Here is a 24915-nt window from a genome sequence, read left to right on the forward strand (position 1 = left end):
CAGAGGGGACCCCCTGAAGCGGAGGGACAAGGAGGAGACCCCCCTGCCCATGTCCTCCCCTCCCGAGGTGGGAGGACCCCCTGGGCCGTCGCCAGCCAGGAAGGGACACGCGGCCAGCGAGGGGATAAACAATTTATTTTCTGCAAAAATAATAAATTACCACCCCCCTCCACCCCCCGCTGCCGCGTGGACCCCAAGGACGGAGAGATGGATGGGGGTCCATGGCGGGGGGGGCCACGGGAAGGGTTCGGTGCCCGGCAGCAGCACCCGGTTCGCCCTCGGGGTCCCGTCCTGGGGGCGGTGGCACCGGGGAGGGCTCAGGGTGGCCGGGGGTGGGGGCAGTGCCGGGCTGCCTCCCGCACCAGCCGGGCCTCGCGGGGCGTCCAGGGCCGGGCGTAGCCGTCGTCCTGCAGCAGGATGCGGTTCAGGGTGTGCTCGCGGTTCACGTGGCGACGCGCCATCAGCAGGTACTCGCCGGCCTCCCGCAGCGGGGGGCACCCGCAGGTGTTGGGCACCCACAGGTACTCCCGGGACACCAGCGGGAAGCGGCGCCGGTACGGCTCCTTCACCTCCACCTCGTAGCGCGTCTCCTGCCCCACCACGCGCCGCGCCAGGATCCGGCCGTGGAATACTGCGGAGGGTGAAGATCGGGCACCCTGAGCCCCTCCGGCAGCGCCCTGAGGCGCTTCTCATCACCAAGATCACCCTAAGCCCCTTCCCATCCCTGACATCAACCCTGGCATCATTCTGCGCCCCTTTCCATTGCCTCTGGCATCACCGTGAGCACGTTCCCGTCCCCAGCACCGCCCCTGGCATCACCCTGAGCCCCTTCCCGCTCCTGCCATTCTCCCTGGCTGTGTCCTCAGCCCTGTCCAAGCCCCGGCATCCTCTTGAGCCCCTCCCGCCCCGGCGCTCACCGAAGTCGCTCTGGCAGAAGTGCCGGATGCGCTGGGAGCGTCCCTTGGGCGGGCGGCACCTCCTGCAGCGCCCTGCGGGGATAAAGCTGCAGCAATTTAGGGGGCACAGGGGACTCCTGACCCCCCAAACCCCCTCATGCAACTTTGGGAGGGGGGATTGCTGGTCCAGACCCCAGAGAGGGTCACAGCAGCTCCGGAGAGTCCTGGCGAGGGCTTTTAGGGCCCTTTTTAGGGTCCCCATCTCATTCCTCCCTCTGGGCAGCCCAGGATCATCCCAGCAGGGGTTTGGGGGGCTGTGGGGACCCCCGAGAAGGTACCTGTGGCAGCCCCGTCCTGGCTCCAGCCAGGGGGGCTTCTCAGTGGTGGCTCCGTGGCAAAAGCCCCAGGCTGTGGGGGCGGCGCGGGGGCCGGGGTGAGCGGGGGCTCCGGGGGCGGGGGGCTGCCGGCCCCCCGGGGCTGGGGCTGCCGCAGGGGGCTCGTGTCACTGCGGCCGAGCTGGGGGTGCCCGCGGGGCAGCCAGAACTGGTACTCGATGCCAGGGTTGGGCTCCTGCAGCAGCACCTGGGAGGGGGACACGGGCAGGGCTGAGGGGAGCGATGGGGGCCGGGGGTGGCTGTCCCGACCCCCGTGTCCCCCCTGCCCTCACCATCACGTGCAGGTCCTCGTGGGTGGGTCCGGGCGCCTCCAGGCTCTCGGTGCCGTCGGGGGCCCGGCTGTAGGTCAGGAGGGTGCCCGCGGCCTCGTAGGGTCCCGGCCAGGTGATGGCCCAGTCCCCGTTGAGGACGTAGCGCCCATCACTCGCCATCAGCGCTGCGGGAGGGAGCGGCTCTGGCAAACCCAGCCCCACACGGCCCCCGGGACCCCCGCCCGGGTCCCCACCGGAGGCCTCTCCCGGCGTGGGAGGGCAGCGTGGGCCGGGGAGCCGCGCACGGGGCTCCGGGAATCTGTGTTCCTGTAGGATCTTGGCTTCGGGCCCGAGCCGCAGCCAAACCCTGGTGTGCAAACCCACCCCCGAGCCCCCAAATGCTGGCTGGGATGGGGGAAGCGGCTCCAGCTGCGTCAGGAAGGGGACGGGGGGATGGGGACGGAGATCCCTGTCCTGGTGCTGCAGTGGCCGGTCTGGCCCCGATCCAGCTCAGCCCTTCCCAAAACGCGCGGCCGCGGCCTCTGGAAAATTGCCCCGAGCGCTTGCGAGTTCACTGACCCCGCGATGCTCAAAACAGCATCCGAGGGAGGAGCGGCACGGCACGACATGGGACAAACATGGGACAACACGGCGTGACACGGCCACCCCTGCCCTGCCCTGCCCTGCCCTGCCCTGCCCTCACACACAGCTGGCACCAGCCTGGGCCAGCTGGGATAGACTGGGACGGACTGGGACTGACTGGGAGGGGGGCAGTTCATGTCCTACCCAGGTAGTTGCGGCTCTTGTCCGTCACCTTGATGTGGGTGGCCCCGGCCGGGATCTTGGTCACATTCACGTATCCCAAATATCCTGGGGGGTGGGGCAGAGTCAGGGCAGAGCCTGGGCAGGGTCTGAGGGGACACCACGGGGGACGGGGCGGGAGGGGACGGGCACAGAGGGGATCTGGGTCTGGGCATTAACCCAGCTGGGCCCCACGTGCTGGGACATCAGGGACATGTGGGCACAGGGACTCTGAGTGCCCCCAGTGTCCCTGAACACCCGTGGGGACACAAGAGACCCCCCCATCCACCCCAGGAGTGACACCCTCTGCAATGAGGTAAATCCCCCCAAGTGATGGGGCTGTCCCTGCGTGTTGGGGACGGGGAGAGACTGGGGACAATGACTCTCTGGATGGGGGAGTCAGAGAAGGGATGGGACGATGAGGGACCCAGGTGATGCCTTGGGGACACGGACAGGAGGACAGGGGAGCCAAGAGCCAAAGCATTCACCCATGGAGGGGGCCGGGGCAATGGTTCATTCACCGGAGGAGGGGTCCGTGCCCTGGAACAGCCGGTGCACAAGGACGCACGAGCCGTGGCCGCTGTCGCAGTGGCCGCAGGTGTCAGGGCGAACGCCCGAGCCCAGGATCCCATCACAGCCCACGCTCTGCGGGGAGCCCAGACACCCCCTCAGCGCTGGGGCTCGAGGCTGGGGGTCCCGAGGGTCCCGGGGGTCCCGGCCCCGTGTGCACCCACCAGGCAGCGCCCGCCGACGCACAGGTCCGGGGAGCCGGGGCTGCAGCGGGTGCCGTCCAGCACCCGGCCGAAGCTGTAGTAGAAGTTGTGCCCCTCGGCCAGGCAGTTGAGGTCGCAGAGGTTGGGGGCTGCCAGAGCAGGGTGGGAGGGGATTGGGGTGATGCCGGGGACAACCGCGGAGCCCCGGTGACGCCGTCACCACCCCGGGACTCACCTCCGTGGAAGGGCACCCAGCGGTAGCGGGCAGACGTGCCCAGGACGGGCCGGTTGTCGTAGAGGGAGCACTGCATGGCCCGGAAGGGCACGGAGCCGCTGGGGCAGCCCTGCGGGAGCACCAGGATGGAGCCCAGGGGCCAGCACGGGGACCGGGGACAGCCACGTCGGTGCCGTGGCGCTCCCGGCGCTCACCTGGAGCTGGCAGAGCCGGTACTGCCGCGGGTCCCCCGAGCACGGCTGCTCCTCGCTGGTCCTGGGGTCACAGTGACAGCACGTGTCCCCCCCGTGTCCCCCACAGGGACCCCCCACCCCAGGGCCACGATGCCACCGAGCCAGCCCAGGGCTGGGAGGGACACGTCCCCACAGGGCAGCAGAAGAGGAGTGGGGACCTCCATGTCCCACAGGGTCCCTCTGCAGCCCAGGGTGGGGTCGCCAGGCTCTGGGTGGTGCCGAGGGCCCAGGGGGACGCGTGCGAGGTGGTGGCAGAGCGGTGCCGTGGGATTTGGGAGCCACGCGGGGTTTGGGAGCTGCCGTGGGCCCGGGGACATCCCGGGGGGGTCTGTGCTGCCCCGTGCCCCACTCACCGCAGGCACCTCCGGCTGCGCAGGGCGACGCCGTCCCCACACGAGCTGGAGCAGGAGCTCCAGGGTCCCCAGGACCCCCAGGTCCCCCGGGGCCGAGCAGGGGCTGGGGGCTCAGGGACTCTCGCTGGTGTCCCCAGGGCTGGGTCCTGCGCGAGAAAGGTGACGGTCAGCAATGGGGGCGGGGTGAAGCAGCCCGGGGGTGAAGCAACCCCTCACCTGTGCCCCCCAACCCCCTCACCTGTGCCCCCAACCCCCTCACCTGTGTCCCCCAACCCCCTCACCTGTGCCCCCAACCCCCTCACCTGTGCCGTGCCCACCAGGCTGAGCCAGGCCAGCAGCAGCAGCCGCCACAGCCGCCGGCACCTGCGGAGCAGAGAGCCCTGAGCCCACTGTCCCCAAGGACAGGGGGGTGGCACTGGGGTGTCCCCCGGCCCAGCACCCCCGCCGAGGTGGGGCCACCGCCGAGCCCCCCGGGGACCCCAGCGAGGGGGAAGGGGGTGAGGTGGGGGCAGCCCAGAGCCAGAGCGAGGGTCCCCAGGGAGGGGATGCGGGGCCTGGTGCCACCGGCGGGGGCACGCGGGTGGGGGACACCGAATGGGTGATGCTGGGTGGGCGACCCCGGGTGGGCGACCCCGGGTGGGTGACGCCGTGTCCCCCACACGTGCCCACGCTGCCCCGGGACGGGCGACGGCCCCGCCGCCCCCAGGGCCCCGCGGCGGGCGCCGGGCCGGGATCGCTGCCTGCCGGGGCAGGACCAGACCTGCACGCTGGGGCTCCGCGTCTCTCCCCGATCCGGATCCGGCCCCGCCGTGGGGCGAGCAGGGCGGGGGGCAGCGGGGGGCCCCCCACGGCCCAAAGCGCCCCATCCTGGAGCACCCCAAAGCGCCCATCTCGGGGATGTGGGAGGTGCCGGGGGGGGTCCGCGGGGCGCGGGGGGGTGCGGGTGGTGCGGGGGAGGTGCCGGGGTCCCATCCCCGTGTCGGGGAATCCCCCGGCAGAGCCGGTTCCGTCCCGCCACGCAGCTCCCGCGGGGACCGGGGGGTCGCGGGTGGCCACCGGCAGCCCCCGACACTGGGACCCCCCAGTAGAACAGGGGAAGGGCCGGGCGGTCGCGGTGCCGCCGCTCCGGGGGGGTGTTGGGAGCATCCGAACCCCGCCGAGGCTCGGGTGATGCCGGCTGGGTGATGCCCAGACCCCGCCGGCAGCGCGGGGGGGCACCGCGTGCCTCAGTTTCCCCGCAGGAGCTCCGGATGTCCGCGGGGCTGCGGGACGGGGGGGTCCGCGAGGGTTAAAGCAGAAATCAGGAGCTTACCCAGCACCGTGGGGTCCCCCGCGGGGGTCCGAGCCGCCCCCGCGGCCCCCCCCGGCCATGCCGCCCCTCGTCCGCGGCGTCCCGGCGGCTCAGTCCCGGCTCGGCGTCCCGGCGGCGGGGAGCGGGGGGGACCCGGGACGAGCGGGCATCGCCTGCGCAGCTCCGGGGGGGCCGGGCGAGGCTTCCCCCCCCCACCCTCCCCGTTCGCCTCCCGTCCCTCCCCGCCGCGTTATTAATATCCAGCCCCAAAGGTGCGCCCAGCCCTCCCCGGCCGCCCGTTAACCCTTGGGGGCCCGGAGCTCCGGCGGTCGGGGGGGGGGGGGAATGGTGGCGTTTCGGGGGGGGTGCAGGTGCTGCAAAGCAACATCAGCGCCCCCCCCCGGGACCCCCCAGCCCCAGCTGCGGAAGGGAAGAAGCACCAGGACCCCCCCGCACGGCCGTATCCCGATCCGGGACCCCCCGGTGCTGGGCATCCCCGAGCGTGGGGAGCACCGAGGGGGTCCCGGCTTCGTGATCGACGTCTTCTGGGGGGGCTTCGGGGGCCGGAGCGGTGGGTGCTGGCTGCGGGGAGGGGGGGGGCACCCAGCACTCTTGGGCCCCACGGGCACCCCCAGCCCGGAGCTGAAGGGGTTACAGTGTGGGGGTGCGGGTGTCCCTTGGGGTGTCCCCGGTGAGGAGCAGAGCGGGCAGGATGGTCCCGGGGCGCGCAGGGGCCGAGCCGCCCCCCGGCTGGTACATCCGGGACGAGGGCCGCGGGATGCTCTACAAGAGGGGACGGCTCCTAGGACAGGTAAATCCCCCTCCCTGCCCCCCTGAACTGCCCCTCGCCCCAGCCAGCACCCCCTCCCCGCAGGGCACCCCGGGGGGGTCACACCCCGCACCCCCCAGGGGGGTCCCCGAGGTGTCCCGCTCCAAGGGGGACCCACCCCATCCCCTCTGGGGAAGGGGAAACTGAGGCAGAGGACTGAGCCCCAGCAGATGCGGTCCCTGGGACTCCTCGCCCCACGGGGGTGGGGGCACCTGGGTGAGCACCCCAGCCCTGGGACCCTCTCCTGTCCCCCCTGGCTGTGCCGGGCTGCCCATTCCCACGGGGTCATCGTCGCAGGGCACCTTCGGGCGCTGCTACCAGGTGACAGAGGTGACCAGTGGCCGGGTCTACGCGGCCAAGGTCATCCCGCGAGCCCGGCTCGCCACTCTGGGCATCGGGGACAGGGTGAGTCCGCGGGGGACACCCCCCAGGGACGGGGGGGACAACACCCATGGGGTCACCGCGGAGCCCCACAACCCTGCCCGTGCCTCTCCACGGGTCTCTGGGTGGGTTCCCATCCCCGTGGGGTGCGTGCTCAGTGGTCCCCGGATCCCGAGGGTCCCCCGGGGGCTGCCGGGCTCCTGTCGGTGCAGGTGGAGCGGGAGCGGGAGCTGCAGTGTCACCTGCGCCACCGGCACATCGTGCGCCTGCACGGGCACTTCACCGACCGCGGCCACCTCTACCTGCTGCTGGAGCTCTGCAGCCGGGGGGTGAGAGCTGCACCCCGAAACCGAGCTGCCGAACCCCGAAACTGAGCCTCTGCAACCCTAAAATGAGCCCTTGAACCCCGAAACTGAACCCCTAAACCCTGAAATCCCGCACCCCAAAACTGAGCCACTGAACCCCGAAACTGAGCCCCTACACCCCGAAACCGAGCCCAAACACCCCGAAACTGAGCCCCTACACCCCGAAACCGAGCACCTCCAGGCTGGGGTCCCAGGCCCCCCTCGCTCTGTCCACAGCCCCCCTTCATTGTCATCGTTTCGAGTCATTCTTCATTGTCGCCAGTCCCACCTCGCTCTGTCCCAGTCCCTGTCACTCCATTCCCAGGCCCTGTCGCTCTGTCCCAGTCCCTGTCACTCTGTCCCCAGCCTCTCCTCACTGTCCCCAGTCCCTGTCACTCTGTCCCCAGCCGTTGTCGCTCTGTCCCCAGTCCCTCGCTGACATCCTGCGGGCGCGGGGCCGCCTCACGGAGCCGGAGGTCCGGTACTACCTGCGGCAGCTCCTCTCAGGGCTGCGGTACCTGCACGGACACGGCCTCGTGCACCGGGACCTCAAACTGAGTGCGTGGGGCTCGGGGGTGACCCGGGGGTGACCCGAGGGTGGCTGAGGGTGACACGATTCGTGTCTCTCCCTCCACAGGCAACTTCTTGGTGACGGAGCGGATGCGGGTGAAGATCGGGGACCTGGGGCTGGCACAGCGGGCGACACCGGCCGGGCGGCGCTGGGGGTGAGCGGGGATAGGGGTGGCTGCAGGGAGGGGGTTTCACCCTGCCCGTGTCCCCGGGGGTCACCTCTCCTGTCCCCGCCTCAGGGCACTCTGTGGGACACCCAATTACCTGGCCCCGGAGGTGCTGGACCGCAGGGGACACGCGGTGCCCTCGGACATCTGGGCCCTGGGCTGTGCGGTGTGAGCGGGGGCGGCGGGGGGGCTGCAGGGAGGATGAGGGGGCTGGAGAGAGGGCGAAGGAAGATGGAGGGAGGATGAGGGGAGATGGAAGGAGAGTGGGGGCAGCTGGAGGGAGGACAGGGGGGCTGGAAGGAGGATGGAGAGGCTGGAGGGAGAATAGGACTGGAGGGAGGACAAATGGGTTGGAGGCAGGACAGGGACGCTGGAGGGAGGACAGGGATAGGATAGGGATGCTAGAGGGGGGACAGGGACACTGGAAGGGGGACAGGGGTGCTGGAGGGAGGACGGATGCTGAAGGGAGGACAGGGGTGCTGGAGGGTGGACAGGGACGCTGGAGGTGGGACAGGGACGCTGGAGGGGGGACAGGGATGCTGGAGGGGGAACAGGGATGCTGGAGGTGGGACAGGGACGCTGGAGGGGGGACAGGGATGCTGGAGGTGGGACAGGGATGCTGGAGGTGGGACAGGGACGCTGGAGGGGGAACAGGGATGCTGGAGGTGGGACAGGGATGCTGGAGGGGGAACAGGGATGCTGGAGGTGGGACAGGGACGCTGGAGGGGGGACAGGGATGCTGGAGGGGGAACAGGGATGCTGGAGGGGGGACAGGGACGCTGGAGGGGGGACAGGGACGCTGGAGGTGGGACAGGGACGCTGGAGGGGGGACAGGGACGCTGGAGGGGGGACAGGGATGCTGGAGGTGGGACAGGGACGCTGCAGGGGGGACAGGGACGCTGGAGGGGGGACAGGGACGCTGGAGGGGGAACAGGGATGCTGGAGGTGGGACAGGGATGCTGGAGGTGGGACAGGGACGCTGGAGGGGGGACAGGGATGCTGGAGGTGGGACAGGGATGCTGGAGGGGGAACAGGGATGCTGGAGGTGGGACAGGGACGCTGGAGGGGGGACAGGGATGCTGGAGGGGGAACAGGGATGCTGGAGGGGGGACAGGGACACTGAAGGGAGGACAGGGACGCTGCAGGGGGGACAGGGACGCTGAAAGGGGGACAGGGGTGCTGGAGGGGGGACAGGGACGCTGCAGGGGGGACAGGGACGCTGGAGGGGGGACAGGGATGCTGGAGGTGGGACAGGGATGCTGGAGGGGGAACAGGGATGCTGGAGGGGGAACAAGGATGCTGGAGGTGGGACAGGGACACTGGAGGGGGGACAGAGACGCTGGAGGGGGGACAGGGATGCTGGAGGGGGGGACAGGGACGCTGGAGGTGGGACAGGGACGCTGGAGGGGGGACAGGGATGCTGGAGGGGGAACAGGGATGCTGGAGGTGGGACAGGGACGCTGCAGGGGGGACAGGGACGCTGAAAGGGGGACAGGGGTGCTGGAGGGGGGACAGGGACGCTGCAGGGGGGACAGGGACGCTGGAGGGGGGACAGGGATGCTGGAGGTGGGACAGGGATGCTGGAGGGGGAACAAGGATGCTGGAGGTGGGACAGGGACACTGGAGGGGGGACAGAGACGCTGGAGGGAGGACAGGGATGCTGGAGGGGGGATAGGAGTGCTGGAGGGGGGACAGGGACGCTGGAGGGGGGACAGGGACGCTGCAGGTGGGACAGGGACGCTGGAGGGGAGACAGGGACGCTGAAGAGGGAACAGGGATGCTGAAGGGGGGACAGGGATGCTGGAGAGGGGACAGGGACACTGAAGGGAGGACAGGGGTGCTGAAGGGAGGACAGGGACGCTGCAGGGGGGACAGGGACGCTGAAAGGGGGACAGGGGTGCTGGAGGGGGGACAGGGACGCTGCAGGGGGGACAGGGACGCTGGAGGGAGGACAGGAACGCTGGAGGGGGGACAGGGGTGCTGGAGGTGGGACAGGGACGCTGCAGGGGGGACAGGGACGCTGAAAGGGGGACAGGGGTGCTGAAAGGGGGACAGGGGTGCTGGAGGGGGGACAGGGACGCTGGAGGGGGGACAGGGACGCTGGAGGGAGGACAGGAACGCTGGAGGGGGGACAGGGGTGCTGGAGGTGGGACAGGGACGCTGCAGGTGGGACAGGGACGCTGAAGAGGGGACAGGGGTGCTGGAGGGGGGACAGGGACGCTCCCGGCCCTGCCTCCCATCCGCTCCCCCCCAGGTACACGGCGCTGACCGGCCACGCCCCGTTCGAGGCGCGTCACCGGCCGGAGCTGTACCGGAGCATCCGGGGGGCTCGGTACCCGCTGCCCCCCCAGCTCTCCCCCCGTGCCCGCGCCCTCATCGCCCACATGCTGGACCCCGACCCCGCAGCACGGCCCAGCCTGGCAGGGGTGCTGGGCCACCCCTTCCTCACCCAGGTGCGGGGCTGGGGGACACGGGGGGCACGAGGGGACACGGGGGACACCTGGAGGTCACCGCCTGTCGCTCCCCAGGGTTTCACACCCCACAAGCTGCCGCCCCGCGCCTGCCACTCCGTGCCCGTCTTCGTGGGACAGGACCCCCTGTGCCGGATCCTGCGGGGGCTGCGGTGCTGGCAGGGCTGTGGCTGTGTCCCTGTCACCCCGGGGGGTGGCCGTGCCCCTCCCCAAAGGACCTGAGCCCAAAGATCCGCGGAGGAAAACCTTTATTAGTGTTGGGAACCGTCTAAAATCCAGGCATGGAAACAAGCAGGGTGGGACGTGACCAGTACGAACGGCACACACACACCAGTTTGCCCTTAAAACCGTAGACAGAAAAAAAACCCCAACCAACCCCGAAGTCCAAACCCCAAATAAAAGGAGCTCTCTTCCCTGCCAGCCTGGGATGGGATGGGAACAGGGAGGTGCAGCTCCGAGGAGCCGCATCACGGTGCTGCTCCTGGGACCGGAGAGGTGTCAGGTCACCCCCACTGGGCAGTGGGGACACTGGAGGGGGGGACAGAGGGAGCTGTAGGCTGGGAAGGAGGGAGGAAAGTGCGTGGTTTCCCTGTTCAGCTTCACTTCTCTCTCACTCTGGAGAGAAGAGTCTCGGAAAAAACAATGAAAGCTCAGTAAAACAGGACACTAAAAACACCCACGGGGCAGCGCGGGCCGGCACCTCCCGGCCATGCCTAAAACACGGAGGGAGGGACGGGACAAGGACAAAACGCTCGAGGTGGCCCCAGCAAGCACCAAGGAGCCGCTTCCGGAGCCCTCCGCGTGTCAGCGCCAGAGGGGATGGGCCAGGGGTTGTCACCAACCCTCCCGTGTCACCAGCGGGGTCTGGGGGAGCGAGGTGACAGCAACGACTTTGTCTGCACTGGGCAGGGGCTTCTCCCAGCGCCAGAGCCGTGCTGGTGACAAAGGAGAGGGACCAGGGAACAGCCTGCAGTGGCTGGGATGGCAGAGGTCACCCGGGCTGTCACTCGTGTCCCCAAACCACGGCAGAGTGGCAGGGATGGATCCCACAGCCCTCAAGCTGCCTCACAAAATGCACCCGAAGCTGGAAACGGGGTGGGACACAAATCCCAGCTGCCCCGAAGCTCCTCAACCCCCTTGGAGCTCCGCAGCTCCAAACCTTTCTCCCGGGAGCAAACCCAGCGCTCCCGACAGGAACCTGGTGCCACAACCCCCTGTGCCACTGGGGCACACTGGGGAGAGCCCGGGGCAGGTGGCACAGCCCAGGCTGGTTGCTGGCCCTCCCCGTGGCACGGCAGCCACAGCCTGGCCGGCAGCTCAAGGCCTGGCACGGAGCCCACGGGATATTTTTATCCCGGCATTTGTGTTGTTTGAAGCTGTCGGCTCCGTGTTTTCGCTCATAAACACAACCCTCCCCTGCCCCACCCCGGCTCAGAGCTGACAGCGACAGCAACACCCTCAGCTGTCACAGCCTGAGCCCCTGGCTGCCCTGGGATGGCGCTGGGGTGGCCCCGGGATGACCCCAAGCTGGCCCTGGGACATCTGGCAGCACACAGAGGCCACGTCCCCAAACCCGCTGTTCTGGGAACGCCTGCACCGGCCACCTCTGTCCCCCCTCCCAGGCAGGAAGGTCCCTGAGGGGCTCAGGGCAGGCTGTTCCAGTTCATTCCCTGTGGGTTTTAAGCTCTGGGATCTCCCCATCTTTATTGCACAGCCAAGAGCTGCTCAAAGATGGGGAGAGCAGGATTGGCCCTGCCCTCGTTTGGGGCTCGGGACAGTTGTGGCTGTCCCGGGGCACAAACCAAGCCAAGGTGGGAACAACAACAACGTTTCTTTAAGAGAAGGGATTTAAAAACAAAGATTCAAGTTTGGGAACTCCTCTCGCCCTCCTCCCCGGCTCTGAATGAGGCCGAAACTCACCCTGGTGCAGAAATCAGGTTCAAAGTTCAGCCAATTGGGGTGGGTGACCCGCAGCCCCGGCCCCGGCGGGGGTGACAAGGGCAGGTCACCTCCGTGTCACCGCAGAGCCCCGGCTCGGGGCTGAGCCCGGCTCCCAAAGCCCAGGAGTGGCTCGGAGCGGGACCCTGGAAGGGCAGCTCCAGGCAGGGGTGGCCCGGGGGGTGTTTGGTGACAGGAACCAGGCGAGGGCAGGGGCGTGGGCGGGGAGCAGCGCCTCAGGCCGAAGGCACCGAGTTGCTCTCCACCTTCAGTCCCTTGCTGGCCAGGAAGGCGTCCTGCTTGGGCTCCCGGCCCAGGAACTTCCTCAGCATGTCAGAAGCGTCCACGGAGCCACCGGGATGCAGGATGCAATTCCTGTAATCCATGCCCACCTGCGGGCACAGACCGGGGCAGGGGTGGGACGCCGCCCTCGATCCCACATCCCGGCTGTCCCTCTCTCCCCAGACCCTCTCCCTACCTTGCAGTTCATGATTCCCTCCTGCTTGAAGCGAGTGTGGAACATATCCATGGAATACACCTCGCTCCAGAGGTAGCCGTAGTACTGGGCGTCGTAGCCCCCGGCCAGGTGGCCGAAGGTGGCCGGCATGTTTGTACCTGAGGGGACAGAGGGGTCATGGGGGACTCCCAGTATGGAAAAACCTCCCCCAGTGCTGGCAGTGATTCCCAGCGGGCGCTGGCTCAGCTGTTCACAACCCCGGGGGGGACAAAGGGAAGAACTTTCCAGGCTTTTTCAGCCCTGCTTTTCCCGGAGCCAGCAGAAAGTGTCCCCAGCCGAGAGGAACCTGCTGAGCCATGTGTGCAGGGCAGGCCTAGAGGGACAGGAGGGTGGCACCCATACCTGGGGTGGCAGGGGACACCCAGCACCTCTTCACAGAGCCGGGCAAACACCTCCACGGGGTCAGCCTTGGTCTGGGTGTGCAGCGCCTGGTCCACCTTGGCCAGGACGATCTGGCGCAGGTTGAAGAGCCCTGTTCCCAAAAGGAGGAGGAGAAACCAGACTGAGACTGGAATGCTGCCTGCAGGAGTGTCACCGAGGCTGGTGGCAACAGGGCAGGCTGGCTGGCACCTCTCTGTCACCGTGCCACATCACCTTTTCTCTTCCCAGATGTGTGGGTGCCTTCCCTGCATCCCTTTATAATTCCCAGCACCACGGGGAGCAAGGAAAAGCCTTTCCTGTCCCCAGCCAGGTCACTGAGTGTCCCCTTCCCATCCCCACAGCCAGGGAACTCCGATTCCCTCCGCAGGGACCCACCTGTGTTTGCCTGCCGGGATTTAATGAGCTTCTCCAGGAGCTCATCCGGGATGGGGCTCCCAGTTTTTGTAGTGCCTGGACATGCGCAGCAGCGGCTCCTTCTCCCACACCCAGTTCTCCAACATCTGGGACGGGGCCTCCACGAAGTCCCGCTCCACGTGTGTCCCGCTGAACATGGCAAACTCCGCCTGGGAGACACGGCCGGCTCGGAATTCCACGGGAAAGCAGGATGGGGAGAAAACACCGACCTGTGCCAGCGCAGGGAGGCCTCACCTGAGAGCACAGCTGGTGCATGACGTGCCCAAATTCGTGGAAATAGGTCTCCACCTCGTCGTGCTGCAGCAGGGAAGGGGCGTCCGGCGTGGGCTTGGTGAAATTGGCCACCATGGCGGCCACCGAGATTTGCCGGCTGGAGTCCGGCAAGAGGCAGCCGGGCTGGAGGCCGAAGCAGGCAGCGTGTCCGTACTTCCCTTCCCTGGGACAGCGAGAGGAGGCTCACAGGGATCCTTCCAACAGCCAGACACGGCCACAGCCTCCCCCATTGTGGTCCTCAGAGCAGGAGCCCTCGGTGTCCCCCTCGGTGACCCCCTCGGTGACATCCCTGACCGAGCACACAGCGCTCCCTCCACGCTCCCGCCTGGAAGCGGGAATCTCCTCTTCCTCAGGCCCTGCTCCCCCTGTCCCAGCCCAGCTCCCAGATTTCCCCTCACCCCAGGCCTCACCGTGGGTACAGGTCCAGGTAGAACTTCCCGATGGTCTCCCCGGAGGACGTGTCTTCACCGTGTAGAGCTGCACGTCCTCGTGCCACACCTGAGCCTTCTCCTCCAGGTGGAAGGTGAGGCCCAGCAGCTCCTGGTAGATGGCCAGGAGGCCCGTGGTGACCACCTGCATGGGGAAATACTCCTTGAGCAGGTTCTGGTCCACGCTGTACTTGGTCTCCTCCACCTGGTTCATGTAGTAGCGCATGTCCCAGGCGTTGATGCGGTTGTCGAACTCCAGCCGCGCTTCTCGCACTCCTTCTTCTTCAGGTCCAGGATCACAGCCCGCTCCTTCTCCCCCAGTGGCTTCAGCTTCTGGGCCAGCTCATCTGGAGAAAGCCAGGCAGGGTTGGGATGTGGGATCAGAGCAGCACACCCGACCTGGGATGTCCCTGCTCGGCCCCAGGACGTACCCAGGAACGTGGCCACCGTCCGGCTGCTTTTGGCCATGTTCATCTCCAGCACGAAGTCGGCGTGGGTGCTGAAGCCCAGCAGATTGGCCTTCTGAGCCCTCAGGTCCACCAGCTCCTTCAGGATCAGGCAGTTCTCCTGCAAGGCAGGGAGTGAAGTGGGGTAGGCAGGGGAGAAGGGAAGCGCTGTGGAAAGAAACACAAATCCCAGGGGAGATCCCCTCGGTGCTCTGCTCAGTCCCACCGACCTCTTTGCACCTGGAGTTGAACATCTCCTCCACCTTCCTCCTGGTCTCGGGCACGTAGCACTTCTTCAGCAGCGGGAAGTAGTGGGGGTACTTGAGGGTGACTTTCAGCTTCCCACCCTCTGTCTTCTCCAGGAGTTCAGGAAATCCTCAGGGAGCCCCCCTGGGAAAAGAGCAGGCAGGGTTGAAGGAGAGCCCAGGATTCTCCAGGAATGCTCTGGGATCATCCAATGCAGGTGCTCAGGGCCACCCCAGCAGAGCACTCCGTACCTAATTCCTCCCTGGAGAAGGGCAGGAAGGTGGTGTCTTCGTTGAGGTTCTTGTTGAAGTCTATGCACAGCACGCTCAGCTTCTTCTTGATAGCTTTGATTTTCTTCAAAATGCAGAGAAATCAGAGCGAAATCAGAGCCAGGGGGGACACTCAGGCTGTGACCTGCCCAGCACTGAGGCTGCACTTGGCTCTGAGCCAGCCCAAACGGTGCAGAATCAATGATTCTGAGCAAGCAGCGAGCCCTGAGCCCAGAACAGACTCCCTGGGATCACACCTGGCAGGGAATCAGCCACCTCAGCAAGGTCCTGCCCGTCCCCTGCCGGCTCAGGAGCTGCAGGTGTTGCAGCAACAACATCCTCTCTCCTCGTTTCACCTTTTCTTCTATTTTTAAACCCAGTTTTGTGCTCCTTTGCTGGTGCATGGTTAAGAGAGGGAGGCCCCTGAGCAGCTCAGCCCCCTCACCTCAACTCCAGCCCTTGGCAATGGGGGGGGATCTGTGCTGGTTCCCCAATTTCAGCTTCCCAGGAATTCTCGTACTCCCAGCATTGACCCCACTTTGTTAATGTCAGCCTTTTAATAGAAAGGAAAAGAGGAGGGGCTGGAAATATCACCCAAAATCACTGGAATCAGGGGCAAAACCCAACCCTGAGCCTCAACCCTGCCCTGAGCCCTGCCAGGGTTCCTCTCCCTGTGCTTAATTCACTCAGAGACAGGACAAGGGGGAATGGATTCAAACTGACAGGAAGTAGGATTAGATGGGATATTAGGAAAAAATCCCTCCCTGGGAGGGTAGGGAGGCCCTGGCATAGGTTTCCCAGAAAATCTGTGGCTGCCCCATCCCTGGAAGTGTCCAAGGCCAGGCTGGAGCACCTTGGATAGTGGAAGGTGTCCCTGCCCTTGGTAGGGGTGGAATGGGATGAGCTTTAAGTTCCCTTCAACCCAAAACCATCTTGGGATTCTGTGCTCTCACCTCCTGGGTCTCCTCAGGGAGATGGAGCCCGTTCCTCTTTCCCAGCTTGATCAGCCTCTCCAGGTACCTCTTGGCCTCAGGCTTCAGGGAAGCGCTCTCCGCTTTCTCCTGGAAAACCACAGTGGAGCTCAGGGAGCTGCAGGATCAGGTGCTGCAGGAAGCTGCTTCTCTTCAGTGGGAGTTCAGGGAACACCAGCAGCAGATGGGAACCCGCCCCGGGCAGGCTCTGGTTTGGTGCATTGGTTCCTGTGCCACCTCCGGGCACGGGTTCCTCCCAGCCTGCTTTAAACGCGTCACCTTTGTGCCGTACCAGCATTTTTGGGGGGGCATTTTCAGGGCCATCACCACTGAGGTGGGTTGGATTTACCAACAGCCCCTCAGCAAAGCGGTGAGACAAGGCCCTGAGTGGCGGCAGAGCCCTCAAACCCCAATTTCCCACCCCTCACTGACAGCTGGATCGCTCTGCCGTGATCACACCGCGCTCCCGCTCCACCCCTGCCCCGCCATCCTTCCCTTCCCAGCTCTGGCATGAGGGGAAAAGGATTTGCTGCAATTCCAGGGGGTTTCAGTGCCCTGCCCAGGTGGCAGGGGACGCACCTGGAGCCACACAATCCTCTGGTACACGTCCTGCCTCATGCTCATCTCCACGTCGAACTCCGAGAGCTTCTTGTCGGCCTCGGTGCTGGCGGCGCGGATGGCCTTGCAGGGGGACACGTGCTGGGGGAAGTCCAGCATGTTCCTACGGACTGGGAGGACAAAAGGGAACAGGGACGATGGATCCACGTCCCAGTGCACACCCAGAGCCCGTCTGGCAGCCCCAGCGCCCTTCCCACTGCGCACACACGGGAAGGGAGAGGTGAGAAGCGGCTCTGGCTCCTTTTTGTCCCTTCCCCGCTGCCCAGCACATCCATGCGGCGGATTCCCACCACAATCCTTGTCCCAAAACCCACAGGAATTCCGTGCCTGTGAGCTCCCAGCACTTCTGCCCCAGCTGTGGCACCACAGGAGTTTTGGGTGTGTCCTGTGCAGGGCCCGGAGTTGGACTCGATGCTCCGTGCGGGTCCCTTCCAACCCAAGGTATTCCATAGATTCCACGCTGGCAGCAGCATTCCCTGTGTCTCCTTTAAAGCTAAAAGTGGGACGATCCTTTCCCAAAAGCCACCACACCCCAGGTGTGCCCTGTCCTGATGCAATCCCAGCTGGGAAAACAGGGAGAAACAAACATTCCCTGCTGCTATCCCTGCAAAAGCTCTGAGAACAGAGCTCCAGGTGCTCTCCGGGCACCTGGATTCTCCCCCCAGGAGAAGGTGAACAGGCAGCTTAGCCAGGGAAGTGCTGGACAGTTGTGCTGAAGCAAACATTCCTCCTGCTGAGCAAGAGGTTTTTTTTCCTGTTATTTTAGGGAAAAGAACAGGGGGAGAAGGAAGATGAGGCTGGGCCCTGCCCCAGACAGGTGGGACACCAGTCATGAGGAGGGGCTGCCTGAATTGTCACTCTGCTGCAAATAATTATCCAGAAAGCCGCCAAAAATGCATCGTTTTGGAGCCATCGCGTCGGGTTACTCTCCCAAAAAAAAAAAAAATCCCAGCAGGATTCACTCTCCCCTAAAAAATCCCAGCAGGATTTACTCTCCCCAAAAAAATCCCAGCAGGAAACAAGGCCCATGGAGAGACATTTATCCACTGCCCAGGGAAAAATTAGGAAGGAGGTGAGAGTTTCTTGGATCTTTTCTGCTGTTTGTTCCCACTGGTGACACATGAAAGCCGGGACAGCCTTGGGAACGCGGCTGCTGCTGCTTGCTGCTGCCAAAGGGTTGTCCTTGGGTTAATTTGCTCTTCCAAATCTGTTCTTTGTGCTGGTTCCTGGCTGTATAAACATGACTGGGAAAAAAAACCAACACTCAGCTGGCAGCCGAGGGAGAGAAAAGCAGGTGACAGCACAGAGCTAAAAAAAAGCACCAAAAATAATAAATAAAAAAAATTTAAAAGTCGTGGAATGGGTTGGAAGTGACCTCGAAGCTCAGCCAGCGCCAGCCCCTGCCATGGGCAGGGATATCTTCCACTATCCCAGGTGGCTCCAAGCCCCATCTCCAAGCTCTGTGGGAGGGTTTGGGGCTGGTGCGTCTCAGAGTTAGGGAGGTTGAGCCACTTCAGTGGTTAAAGGGGCTCCAGGAGAGCTGGAGAGGGATTTGGACAAGGGCTGGAGGGACAGGACACAGGACACTTCCAGCGATGGAGCAGCCACAGCTTCTCTGGGCAAGCCCAGGGCCTCCCCACCTTCCAGAGGAGAATTCCTCCCCAATATCCCATCCTCCGCCAGCAGGAGCGCATTCCCGTGTGCCCGATTCCCGCAAAGCCCCGACTCCCCGTGGCCGTTCCCACCTGTGTATTCCACCTCCACGTCCGCCAGCGCCTTGAGCGTGTTCTCGTAGGACACCTCTCCCCGTTCCTGAGCTCCCACGCGGTCGTACACGAGCTTGGTGCTCTCGGTGAGCTCGGCGGCCATGGCCTCGATCTGCTCGGCCGTCAGGTCCCAGCGCAGCTGGTTGGCCACGAGCCGCGGGGCCTGGCTGTCCACGACATTCCCTGCGGGAAAGGCCCGGTGAGACGGCGCCTTGCGACGGGAAAAGCTCGGGGGAAAGGATTCCAGCGAGGGCCCTGCAGCCAGCGAGGCGATGGGAGCCGCGCTCCGGAGGAGCCCGGCCGTTGGGAATTTGCGGGCGGATCATCTCCCGGGCGCTGTTCACCCTCCCGGTCACGATAAATCCTTCACGGAAACCCGACTCCGGCCGGCCGTGCCCCGGCAGATGCCTCTGCCAAGGGGACGGGCAGAGGGCTGTGCCCTGCTCGAGGACACGGCCGTGCGCTGCCCCGCGGGGCACAGAGGTGACTTGGGGGACAGAGGAGACCGCGATCGCCCTGAAGGGCCGCCCCCGGCCTCGTCCTGCCGCCCCCGGCCCCGTCCTGCCGCCCTTCCCTCTCCCCTCCACCCCCTCTCCCCACGCCGCGCCAGCCCCTCGCCCCGTTTCCCCCCGCTCTCCGTGTGCCCCCATCCCGCCGCCGCCCGCCCGGTACCTGTCGGAGGGGCCATGTCGGGGGTGCCGGGGGTGCCGGGAGGCCCCGCGCTGCTGACGAGGCCGGGAGAAGACCGGGCCGGCCCCACGCACCGAGCATGTGCCCCGACCGTAGAGGCGGGCGGGGAGAGCGGGGCATGCTGGGAGCGTGGAGGACCGGGCCGCTCCCGCCTCGGCCGCACCGTACCGGGGCCGGGGAAGGGGGGCGGCGCATCCCCGCCGCGACCCTCAGAGCCGGCCGGGAGCGGCCCCGGGGCGGGCGCGGAGCATCCCCGGGGTCCGTCCCGCCCGCCCGTTCCCATGGCAACGCCCCCGCGCGTTGCCGTGACAACGCCGCATCTCTATGGTACCGGCGGGGCGGGGCTTCCGCCGTAGGCCCCGCCCCTTTGGGCCTATAAGGGACGGGCGGGGCCAGAGCGGCGCAGGCGCGCGGTGGGCGCGGCGCATGCGCAGTGGGGGAGCGCGCCCGGCCCAGGCGAGTGTCCGGTGAGCGCGGGGGGGACCGGGGAACACCGGCACCGGCACCGGCACCGGGACCGGAACCGGAACCGGAACCGGAACCGGAACCGGGCTCACGCTGGGACCCCTCCGCCTCCGGGCCGACCGGTGCCGGGCCGTGCTGCCCGCCGGCAGCCGCGGCTCCGGTCGGGTGGCGGCAGCGGCACCGGGGAGTACCGGGTGCACCGGGGCCTGAGGGGGCGGGACGGGACGGGACGGGACGGGACGGGACGGGAGCAGGCTGTGCCCCCCGCCGGGACTGCTCTGTCTCCGGTCTGCTGCTGCCGGGCTCTGCTGCCCGCTGGGAATCGCCCGCCCCGGTCCCGGTGAGGGCACCCGGGGGTGGCGGCGGGACCCGGCGGTTTCCCCGGCCGGGGCCGGGCCGGGGCTCCCCGGTTGCCTCCTCCCAGGGAGGGTCCGGGCGGTGCTCCCGGCGCTTGGGGAAGCGGGGAGGGGGCACCGGGGGAGCGGTGCCTTGCCCTGTCCGCCCGCCCCGGGGCCCGGCGGGGTCTGGGGGCTCTCGGGGCCGGGGAACGGGGAGCCGCAACCGGGCCCGGTGCTGTTCCGGTGCCTCTGGGCTCAGCTCTGTGGACCTCTTATTAAATCGGTCTCGTTTCTCAATTAAATGAGCCTGGATGTGCTACAAACCCAGTTAATGCTCGGGAGCAGCGGAGCTGGATCCGCTTCCCGCAGGAGCTGCCGTGGGATCGCTGGGAATTCCCAGCCCCGGGATGTGCTTTTTGGGATCTCTCTTTGCTTTGGGATCTCCCTCCCCTTTCCCTGTCAGGGCAGGCTGGGAGGAGGTTTGGCAGCTCTGGGGCACGTTCCTTCTGCTCTTGGCGTTGGTTTCAGGACCAAGCTGTGCTTTGAGAACAGAAAAGTGGGAATTTTGTTGTGCTGAGCTCCTCAGTGCTCCAAGTGTTCCGTACCCTAAATACCTGCAGCACCTCTGGTGTGCTTCCCTTGGCAGGACTGGTGAATCCAGGCCTGAAGAATTCCTAAAGCAGAATATAAGGAAGGTTTTGGAGCCTTGAACAACTCCCTCATGCCCCCAAATCCATCCTGAGCTCCTCAACACCTCCCTTATCCCCGAGAACTCCTCCCGAGGGACAGCAGCAGCAAAACCCTTTGCCTTCTACTCTCTCAATCCACAACTTCTCTGTCTCTCCAGGTTTTTTTCTGGAAGCCAGGAGCGGGTGGAGCCCGGCCCCTCGCAGCCTCTCTCCCAGCATGGCAGACCAGAAGCGTCTCGCCTACTCCATCATCCAGTTCCTCCACACCCAGCTCCAGAACGGGAGCATGTCTCCAGATGCTCAGGAGAGTTTGGAAGGTGAGTGGGTGCATCTGGGTCTTGTCCCAGGCCAAAATTCGGAGAATTTGGGTGTTTTTTTCTCTGTTTTCTGCCCCTGCTTGGCTGGGCTGTTCAGCGGCGCCGAACCTGGCTGGAATTTTGGAGATATTTTTCCTTCTGGGAGATATCCAGGAGTGCTGGCGGCTTGTGTGGCTTCTGATCTCTTCCAAGAGCAGATTAACTCGAGGCAGGGATGTACCTGGGGTCAAAAACCTCCCTGATCCCAGCTTGGAGACTTAGAGGGTTTATCCAGGACGAGGCGGGAGTCGGGAGGGTTCTGTGGGGCACGAGGTGGGAATTCCCTGGCTCCAGGGAAGCGTTCTGTGCTCCTGGAGTTGTTTTTCCTCTTCTGCTCCCAAAACGCTGTCCCACAGTGGTTTTTCCAGGCTCTTCCAGAGGGCAAGGAGAGCACACGGATCTTAAAAGGTCTCCTGAAGGAGCTCAGGATTTAGTCCTTGGCTTGTCCTGGTGAAAGGAGCACGGCTGTGGGGTGGGGGGGGGGAGGGACACACCATTCCTGAGGGATGAGTGCCAGGAATGGGATATTTTGGGATGTACAATGTGGCAGGAGAGCTCTGTGAAGCTCTCTTTTCCCTGGGAGCAGCTTCCCAAGCAGGGAAGGAGGCGGCTCGGAGTCCCCGCACTTCCCGGAGCAAGGGGAATGTGTGGATCTCTCCTTTGGAATGCCGGGGCATTCCCACCTTCCCAGCTGCTGCAGCCCCAGCCTCACTCACTCCTAAACCCCAGGAATCCCTTAAGGGGGGTGGGAATTGAGATTGGCTCCATCCAGGATATCTAGAGGGAAGAGCTTTGCCAAAGTCTGAGGCTATGGCCCAAAAATCCACTCTGGTGTGGGGAAAATGGGTGGTTTGGGGTGGTTTTTCCCCAGTTTTTTCAAGAGATAAGGGAGAGGGATGAATATTTATCAATTAATGACCTGACTTCCCTTTCCAGTGGCCATCCAGTGCCTGGAGACAGCGTTTGGAGTCTCCATGGAAGACCAAAGCCTGGCTGTGTCCCAGACCCTTCCGAAATATTTGAAGCTGTGGCAGGGAAGGTGAGAGAGTGCCCTGAAATGTTCCCTTTTTTTTTGTTGTTTCCCTGAGTTCTGCTGGATTTCCAGGAGGCTGCTGCTCCCTCAGAGCCCTGTGGGAGGGGAATGTTTTGGGCTGGAAAAGTGGGAAGTGTGGGACAGCTCAGTAGGAATCCTTATCTCAGCTTCTCCCTCTCCTTGGAAGGAGCTGGAACACTCCAGAACGAATTCCGAGCCCGTCACCCCCTCGGAAGATGACGTGGCTGAAGCTGAAAGACTCAAGACTGAAGGTACCAACCCCTGGAGCTGCTGGATAAGGAGGGTTTTGGTGGGAATTGGGAGGGAATTTTAATTCCCAGGCACCTGGGGAATGCTTGGAATGGGGCAGGGGGAGGCGGGGAAAGGGAAGTTTTTCCATTTCTTCCTCTTGCTCTGCTTGGGAGATTTTGCCACCAGGAATGCTGGGTCAGTGGGATTTTTTATCCCAAAAAACCCGTGAGGTGTGCAGCAGAGCACCCATCCTTCCTGCTCCCGTGCACGATCTTTTCCTGGGAAAAAGTGGGATGAATGTGGACACAGCGCTCCCACCTGAGCCAGCACCTGGGGCGATTTTTGGGGTGCTGTGCTGAGGATCAGGAATGCTGCAATTCCCAGGACAGCTCTCCAGCCTCCCGCTGGCAGAGCTCTGTGCTATTTCCATGGATTCTGGGCCTGGTGCTCGGATTTATCCCTGCTTTTTTCCCCCTTCCCTCACGAGCCTTTCCCACCCTCCTTTTAGGAAACGACCAAATGAAGGCAGAAAATTTCGAGGCTGCCGTGTCTTTTTATGGAAAAGCCATCGAGTTAAACCCAGCCAACGCCGTTTATTTCTGCAACAGGTACTGGGCAGCTTCCCCAGCTCCTCCTCACTCGGATCCAAGATCCCTGAATGCTCCAAAAAATCCCTTTTTTTTTTTCTTTTAAAGGATTTTTTTTGGGGACTCTTGGATCAGCTCCTCGCTTGTGTGGTTGGAGCCGATCTGTTGGTGCCTCCTGGCATCTCGGGATGGGGTGTGGGTGTGGAAATGACCTTTATTAGGCACTGGAGGGGATAAGGAATGCCAGGAAATGGTGTCTGCTTCCATGCAAAGTGGGATGGAGAGGAATTAAGGGATGAAACGAGGAGCTGGAGGCTCCTCACTGAGAATTCAGGGAGCTCTGTGCGAAATCGGCTGTGGAAGGGGGATTTTTGTGTTTCTCGGTTCTGAGAAGCGTTTGGAAGGCAAATGTTGGATAAAGCAGAGTTGGAACTTTAATTTCATTTAATCACCTGGTTGTGGTGGGAGCTCAAATCCACCTGGACATGGTGGGAAGGGGGATTTTGGGGCTGGAAATTGGTGCTTTGAGCTCTGTGGGAGGGTTTGGGGCTGGTGCGTCTCAGAGTTAGGGAAGTTGAGCCACTTCCAGTGGTTAAAGGGGCTCCAGGAGAGCTGGAGAGGATTTGGACATGGCTGGAGGGACAGGACACAGGGAATGGCTTCCCACTGCCAGAGGGGAGGATTGGATGGGATATTGGGAAGGAATTGTTCCCTGGGAGGGAATGGGATGGACATTCCCAGAGAAGCCGTGGCTGCCCCTGGATCCATGGAAGTGTTTAGTCTTTAAAAGAAAGCTTTCCCTCTTTGGAATGTGGGGAAATGTTGAGAATTGAGAGATGAGGGGGAAACCAAAGGAATTCTCTGAGCTAGGAAGCGATCCTGGAATGTCACCGGGGAGAATGAGAGCCGGATCTGCACGGAGCCAGGCTTGGAATCGCTCACCTGGATACAGATTTAGCTCAAATTCAGCTCAAATTTAGCTCAAACCACACTTGGCTCTGCTGGAGGGGACAGGGATGACATCCCTCAGGATATTCCAGTCTGCTCAGCATTCCCTGCTTCCTATTTTTTCCCCCCTTTCTTCCAGAGCTGCTGCCTACAGCAAACTGGGGAATTACGCAGGGAGCAGTGCGGGACTTGCGAGCGAGCCATCGGCATCGACCCAACTACAGCAAAGCCTACGGCAGGATGGGTGTGAGCAGCTGGAATTTTGGATGCCTGGACACCTTGGAACAGGGCTTTTATCCGTGTGTTTCCACCGTGAAAAAATTCCTGCTGTTTCAGGTTATTTAGGGTGGTGAAAAAAACCAAATTCCCGATTTCTCAACTTCAAGGAGCGCTTGAAAGTTAACAGTTGGATTTTAAAAAGCGACCCGAAAAATCCCCTCTGTGACTTGGATTTTGGTTTTCTTTCCCCAGCTTGGCCCTGTCCAGCTTAAACAAACACACAGAAGCTGTTGTTTACTACAAAAAAGCTCTGGAGCTGGATCCAGACAACGAGACCTACAAATCCAACCTCAAAATAGCTGGAACAGAAAATGAAGGAGACTCCCAGTCCGGTGAGTCGTGGGATTTAGGAGTTTGTTAAGGTTAGAGGAGGTGAAAATCCAACAGGTGCTGCCTGGGGGGTGGTGTTAAAAATTGTGAAATATGGGCTGGAGGTGGTGGAGGATTGTGCTGTGAGCATCCCACTGAAATCCAGAGGGCGAAATTCCTCCTCTACGGTCGCTTTGGGAAGGTTGGAAGCAGCTGGAGAAGAGCCTGATGAGGGTTTTACGACAGCAATTTGCACTTTGGGGATTAAATCTCTCCAAAATCGACCTTTTTTTATTTTCCCGTGCCCTTTTAGCGACACCAAAGGTGTTTTTAGGTTTTTTTTTTAATACAAAAAGTTGTTTTCTCGCAAAGAAACCTGGAGGTTTTCCAGGCAGGGAGCTGCTGGCTGCACTGCTCCAGGCAGGAATGTCCTTGGCATCATTTTGAAGGGGATTTTAATTTTCCAAGGGCTTTTCCAGGGCAGAGGTGAAGGAGGTAGGGGTTGAATTTGGGTTTCCAGATTGGGATTCCAGGGGGAGTGAGCACAAGGAGTCTCTGTGAGCCCAATCCCTGCCAGGCTGAGGTTTTCCAGAGGGTTGGGACAGAACCTCTTCCCATTGTCAGGGTTTAAGGGATTTGGGATCCTTCTGGGAGGAAGGAAGGGAGCCTGCGAAGAATGGGGGAAGGGTTTTTCCAAGAGCCTGGAGAGATAGGACAAAGGGGTTCTTGGGAAGGGTTAGGTGGGATAATGGGAAGGAATCCTTGGATGTGA

General features: G+C 63.8%; 5 protein-coding genes across 6 annotated transcripts in view; 3 read left to right on the forward strand and 2 right to left on the reverse strand.

Annotated features, from left to right (window-relative positions):
- Positions 1 to 118: 118 nt before the first annotated feature.
- Positions 119 to 5363, reverse strand: ADAMTSL5 (ADAMTS like 5). 2 transcript variants are annotated; one of them, XM_048288220.1, is made up of 12 exons: positions 5190 to 5361; positions 4180 to 4240; positions 3878 to 4023; positions 3486 to 3546; positions 3292 to 3400; positions 3078 to 3205; positions 2865 to 2988; positions 2329 to 2412; positions 1564 to 1727; positions 1235 to 1478; positions 918 to 989; positions 119 to 631 (listed from the first exon to the last, which is right to left on the reverse strand). In XM_048288220.1, the coding sequence occupies exons 1-12, from the start codon at positions 5246 to 5248 to the stop codon at positions 318 to 320; spliced, it is 1566 nt and encodes a 521-aa protein (XP_048144177.1). In that variant the 5' UTR covers positions 5249 to 5361; the 3' UTR covers positions 119 to 317. The 2 variants fall into 2 exon arrangements, with proteins under 2 accessions (XP_048144177.1, XP_048144178.1); XM_048288221.1 differs by having other exon boundaries at positions 476 to 631; positions 918 to 1003; positions 5190 to 5363.
- A 212-nt stretch (positions 5364 to 5575) lies between these two features.
- On the forward strand, positions 5576 to 6752 carry LOC125317670 (inactive serine/threonine-protein kinase PLK5-like). Its single transcript, XM_048287553.1, has 3 exons — positions 5576 to 5979; positions 6295 to 6402; positions 6591 to 6752. The coding sequence occupies exons 1-3, from the start codon at positions 5881 to 5883 to the stop codon at positions 6750 to 6752; spliced, it is 369 nt and encodes a 122-aa protein (XP_048143510.1). The 5' UTR covers positions 5576 to 5880.
- A 784-nt stretch (positions 6753 to 7536) lies between these two features.
- PLK5 (polo like kinase 5 (inactive)) lies at positions 7537 to 10152 on the forward strand. Its single transcript, XM_048288327.1, has 3 exons — positions 7537 to 7627; positions 9714 to 9912; positions 9988 to 10152. Exons 2-3 carry the CDS (start codon positions 9844 to 9846, stop codon positions 10150 to 10152), a joined length of 234 nt encoding a protein of 77 aa, XP_048144284.1. The 5' UTR covers positions 7537 to 7627; positions 9714 to 9843.
- Positions 10153 to 10161: 9 nt separating this feature from the next.
- THOP1 (thimet oligopeptidase 1) lies at positions 10162 to 19185 on the reverse strand. The gene is given in 17 exon segments (XM_048288332.1): positions 10162 to 12260; positions 12347 to 12486; positions 12732 to 12857; positions 13142 to 13208; positions 13210 to 13329; positions 13415 to 13616; positions 13864 to 13918; positions 13921 to 14139; positions 14142 to 14228; positions 14313 to 14448; positions 14558 to 14691; positions 14694 to 14717; positions 14825 to 14927; positions 15796 to 15903; positions 16393 to 16541; positions 18177 to 18380; positions 18870 to 19185. Coding segments are annotated over 17 exon segments (2331 nt in total). The 5' UTR covers positions 19171 to 19185; the 3' UTR covers positions 10162 to 12104.
- A 96-nt stretch (positions 19186 to 19281) lies between these two features.
- The window catches only part of SGTA (small glutamine rich tetratricopeptide repeat co-chaperone alpha), a 15490-nt gene continuing 9856 nt past the window's right edge, over positions 19282 to 24915 (forward strand). The window contains 10 exon segments of the mRNA XM_048288277.1: positions 19282 to 19354; positions 20538 to 20696; positions 21672 to 21746; positions 21749 to 21774; positions 21956 to 22040; positions 22529 to 22628; positions 23695 to 23728; positions 23730 to 23799; positions 24026 to 24135; positions 24137 to 24166. Of these exon segments, the coding sequence (XP_048144234.1) occupies positions 20597 to 20696; positions 21672 to 21746; positions 21749 to 21774; positions 21956 to 22040; positions 22529 to 22628; positions 23695 to 23728; positions 23730 to 23799; positions 24026 to 24135; positions 24137 to 24166 (630 nt within the window). The 5' untranslated portion in view covers positions 19282 to 19354; positions 20538 to 20596.

The sequence above is a fragment of the Corvus hawaiiensis genome, chromosome 28 (assembly GCF_020740725.1).
Source record: "Corvus hawaiiensis isolate bCorHaw1 chromosome 28, bCorHaw1.pri.cur, whole genome shotgun sequence".
Taxonomy (NCBI): Eukaryota; Metazoa; Chordata; class Aves; order Passeriformes; family Corvidae; genus Corvus; species Corvus hawaiiensis.

What these genes read in the sequence shown, in the direction of transcription:
- ADAMTSL5 (XM_048288220.1), bottom strand. Translation starts at nt 5,248, where the DNA reads ATGGCCGGGGGGGGCCGCGGGGGCGGCTCGGACCCCCGCGGGGGACCC. An exon ending in GCCTGGTGGGCACGGCACAG is followed by an intron (nt 4,024 to 4,179) that starts GTGAGGGGGTTG and finishes TTTCTCGCGCAG; the next exon opens with GACCCAGCCCTGGGGACACC. An exon ending in CGCAGCCGGAGGTGCCTGCG is followed by an intron (nt 3,547 to 3,877) that starts GTGAGTGGGGCA and finishes CTGTGACCCCAG; the next exon opens with GACCAGCGAGGAGCAGCCGT.
- LOC125317670 (XM_048287553.1), top strand. Translation starts at nt 5,881, where the DNA reads ATGGTCCCGGGGCGCGCAGGGGCCGAGCCGCCCCCCGGCTGGTACATC. An exon ending in GGGGACGGCTCCTAGGACAG is followed by an intron (nt 5,980 to 6,294) that starts GTAAATCCCCCT and finishes TCATCGTCGCAG; the next exon opens with GGCACCTTCGGGCGCTGCTA. An exon ending in CTCTGGGCATCGGGGACAGG is followed by an intron (nt 6,403 to 6,590) that starts GTGAGTCCGCGG and finishes CTGTCGGTGCAG; the next exon opens with GTGGAGCGGGAGCGGGAGCT.
- PLK5 (XM_048288327.1), top strand. Translation starts at nt 9,844, where the DNA reads ATGCTGGACCCCGACCCCGCAGCACGGCCCAGCCTGGCAGGGGTGCTG. An exon ending in GCCACCCCTTCCTCACCCAG is followed by an intron (nt 9,913 to 9,987) that starts GTGCGGGGCTGG and finishes GTCGCTCCCCAG; the next exon opens with GGTTTCACACCCCACAAGCT.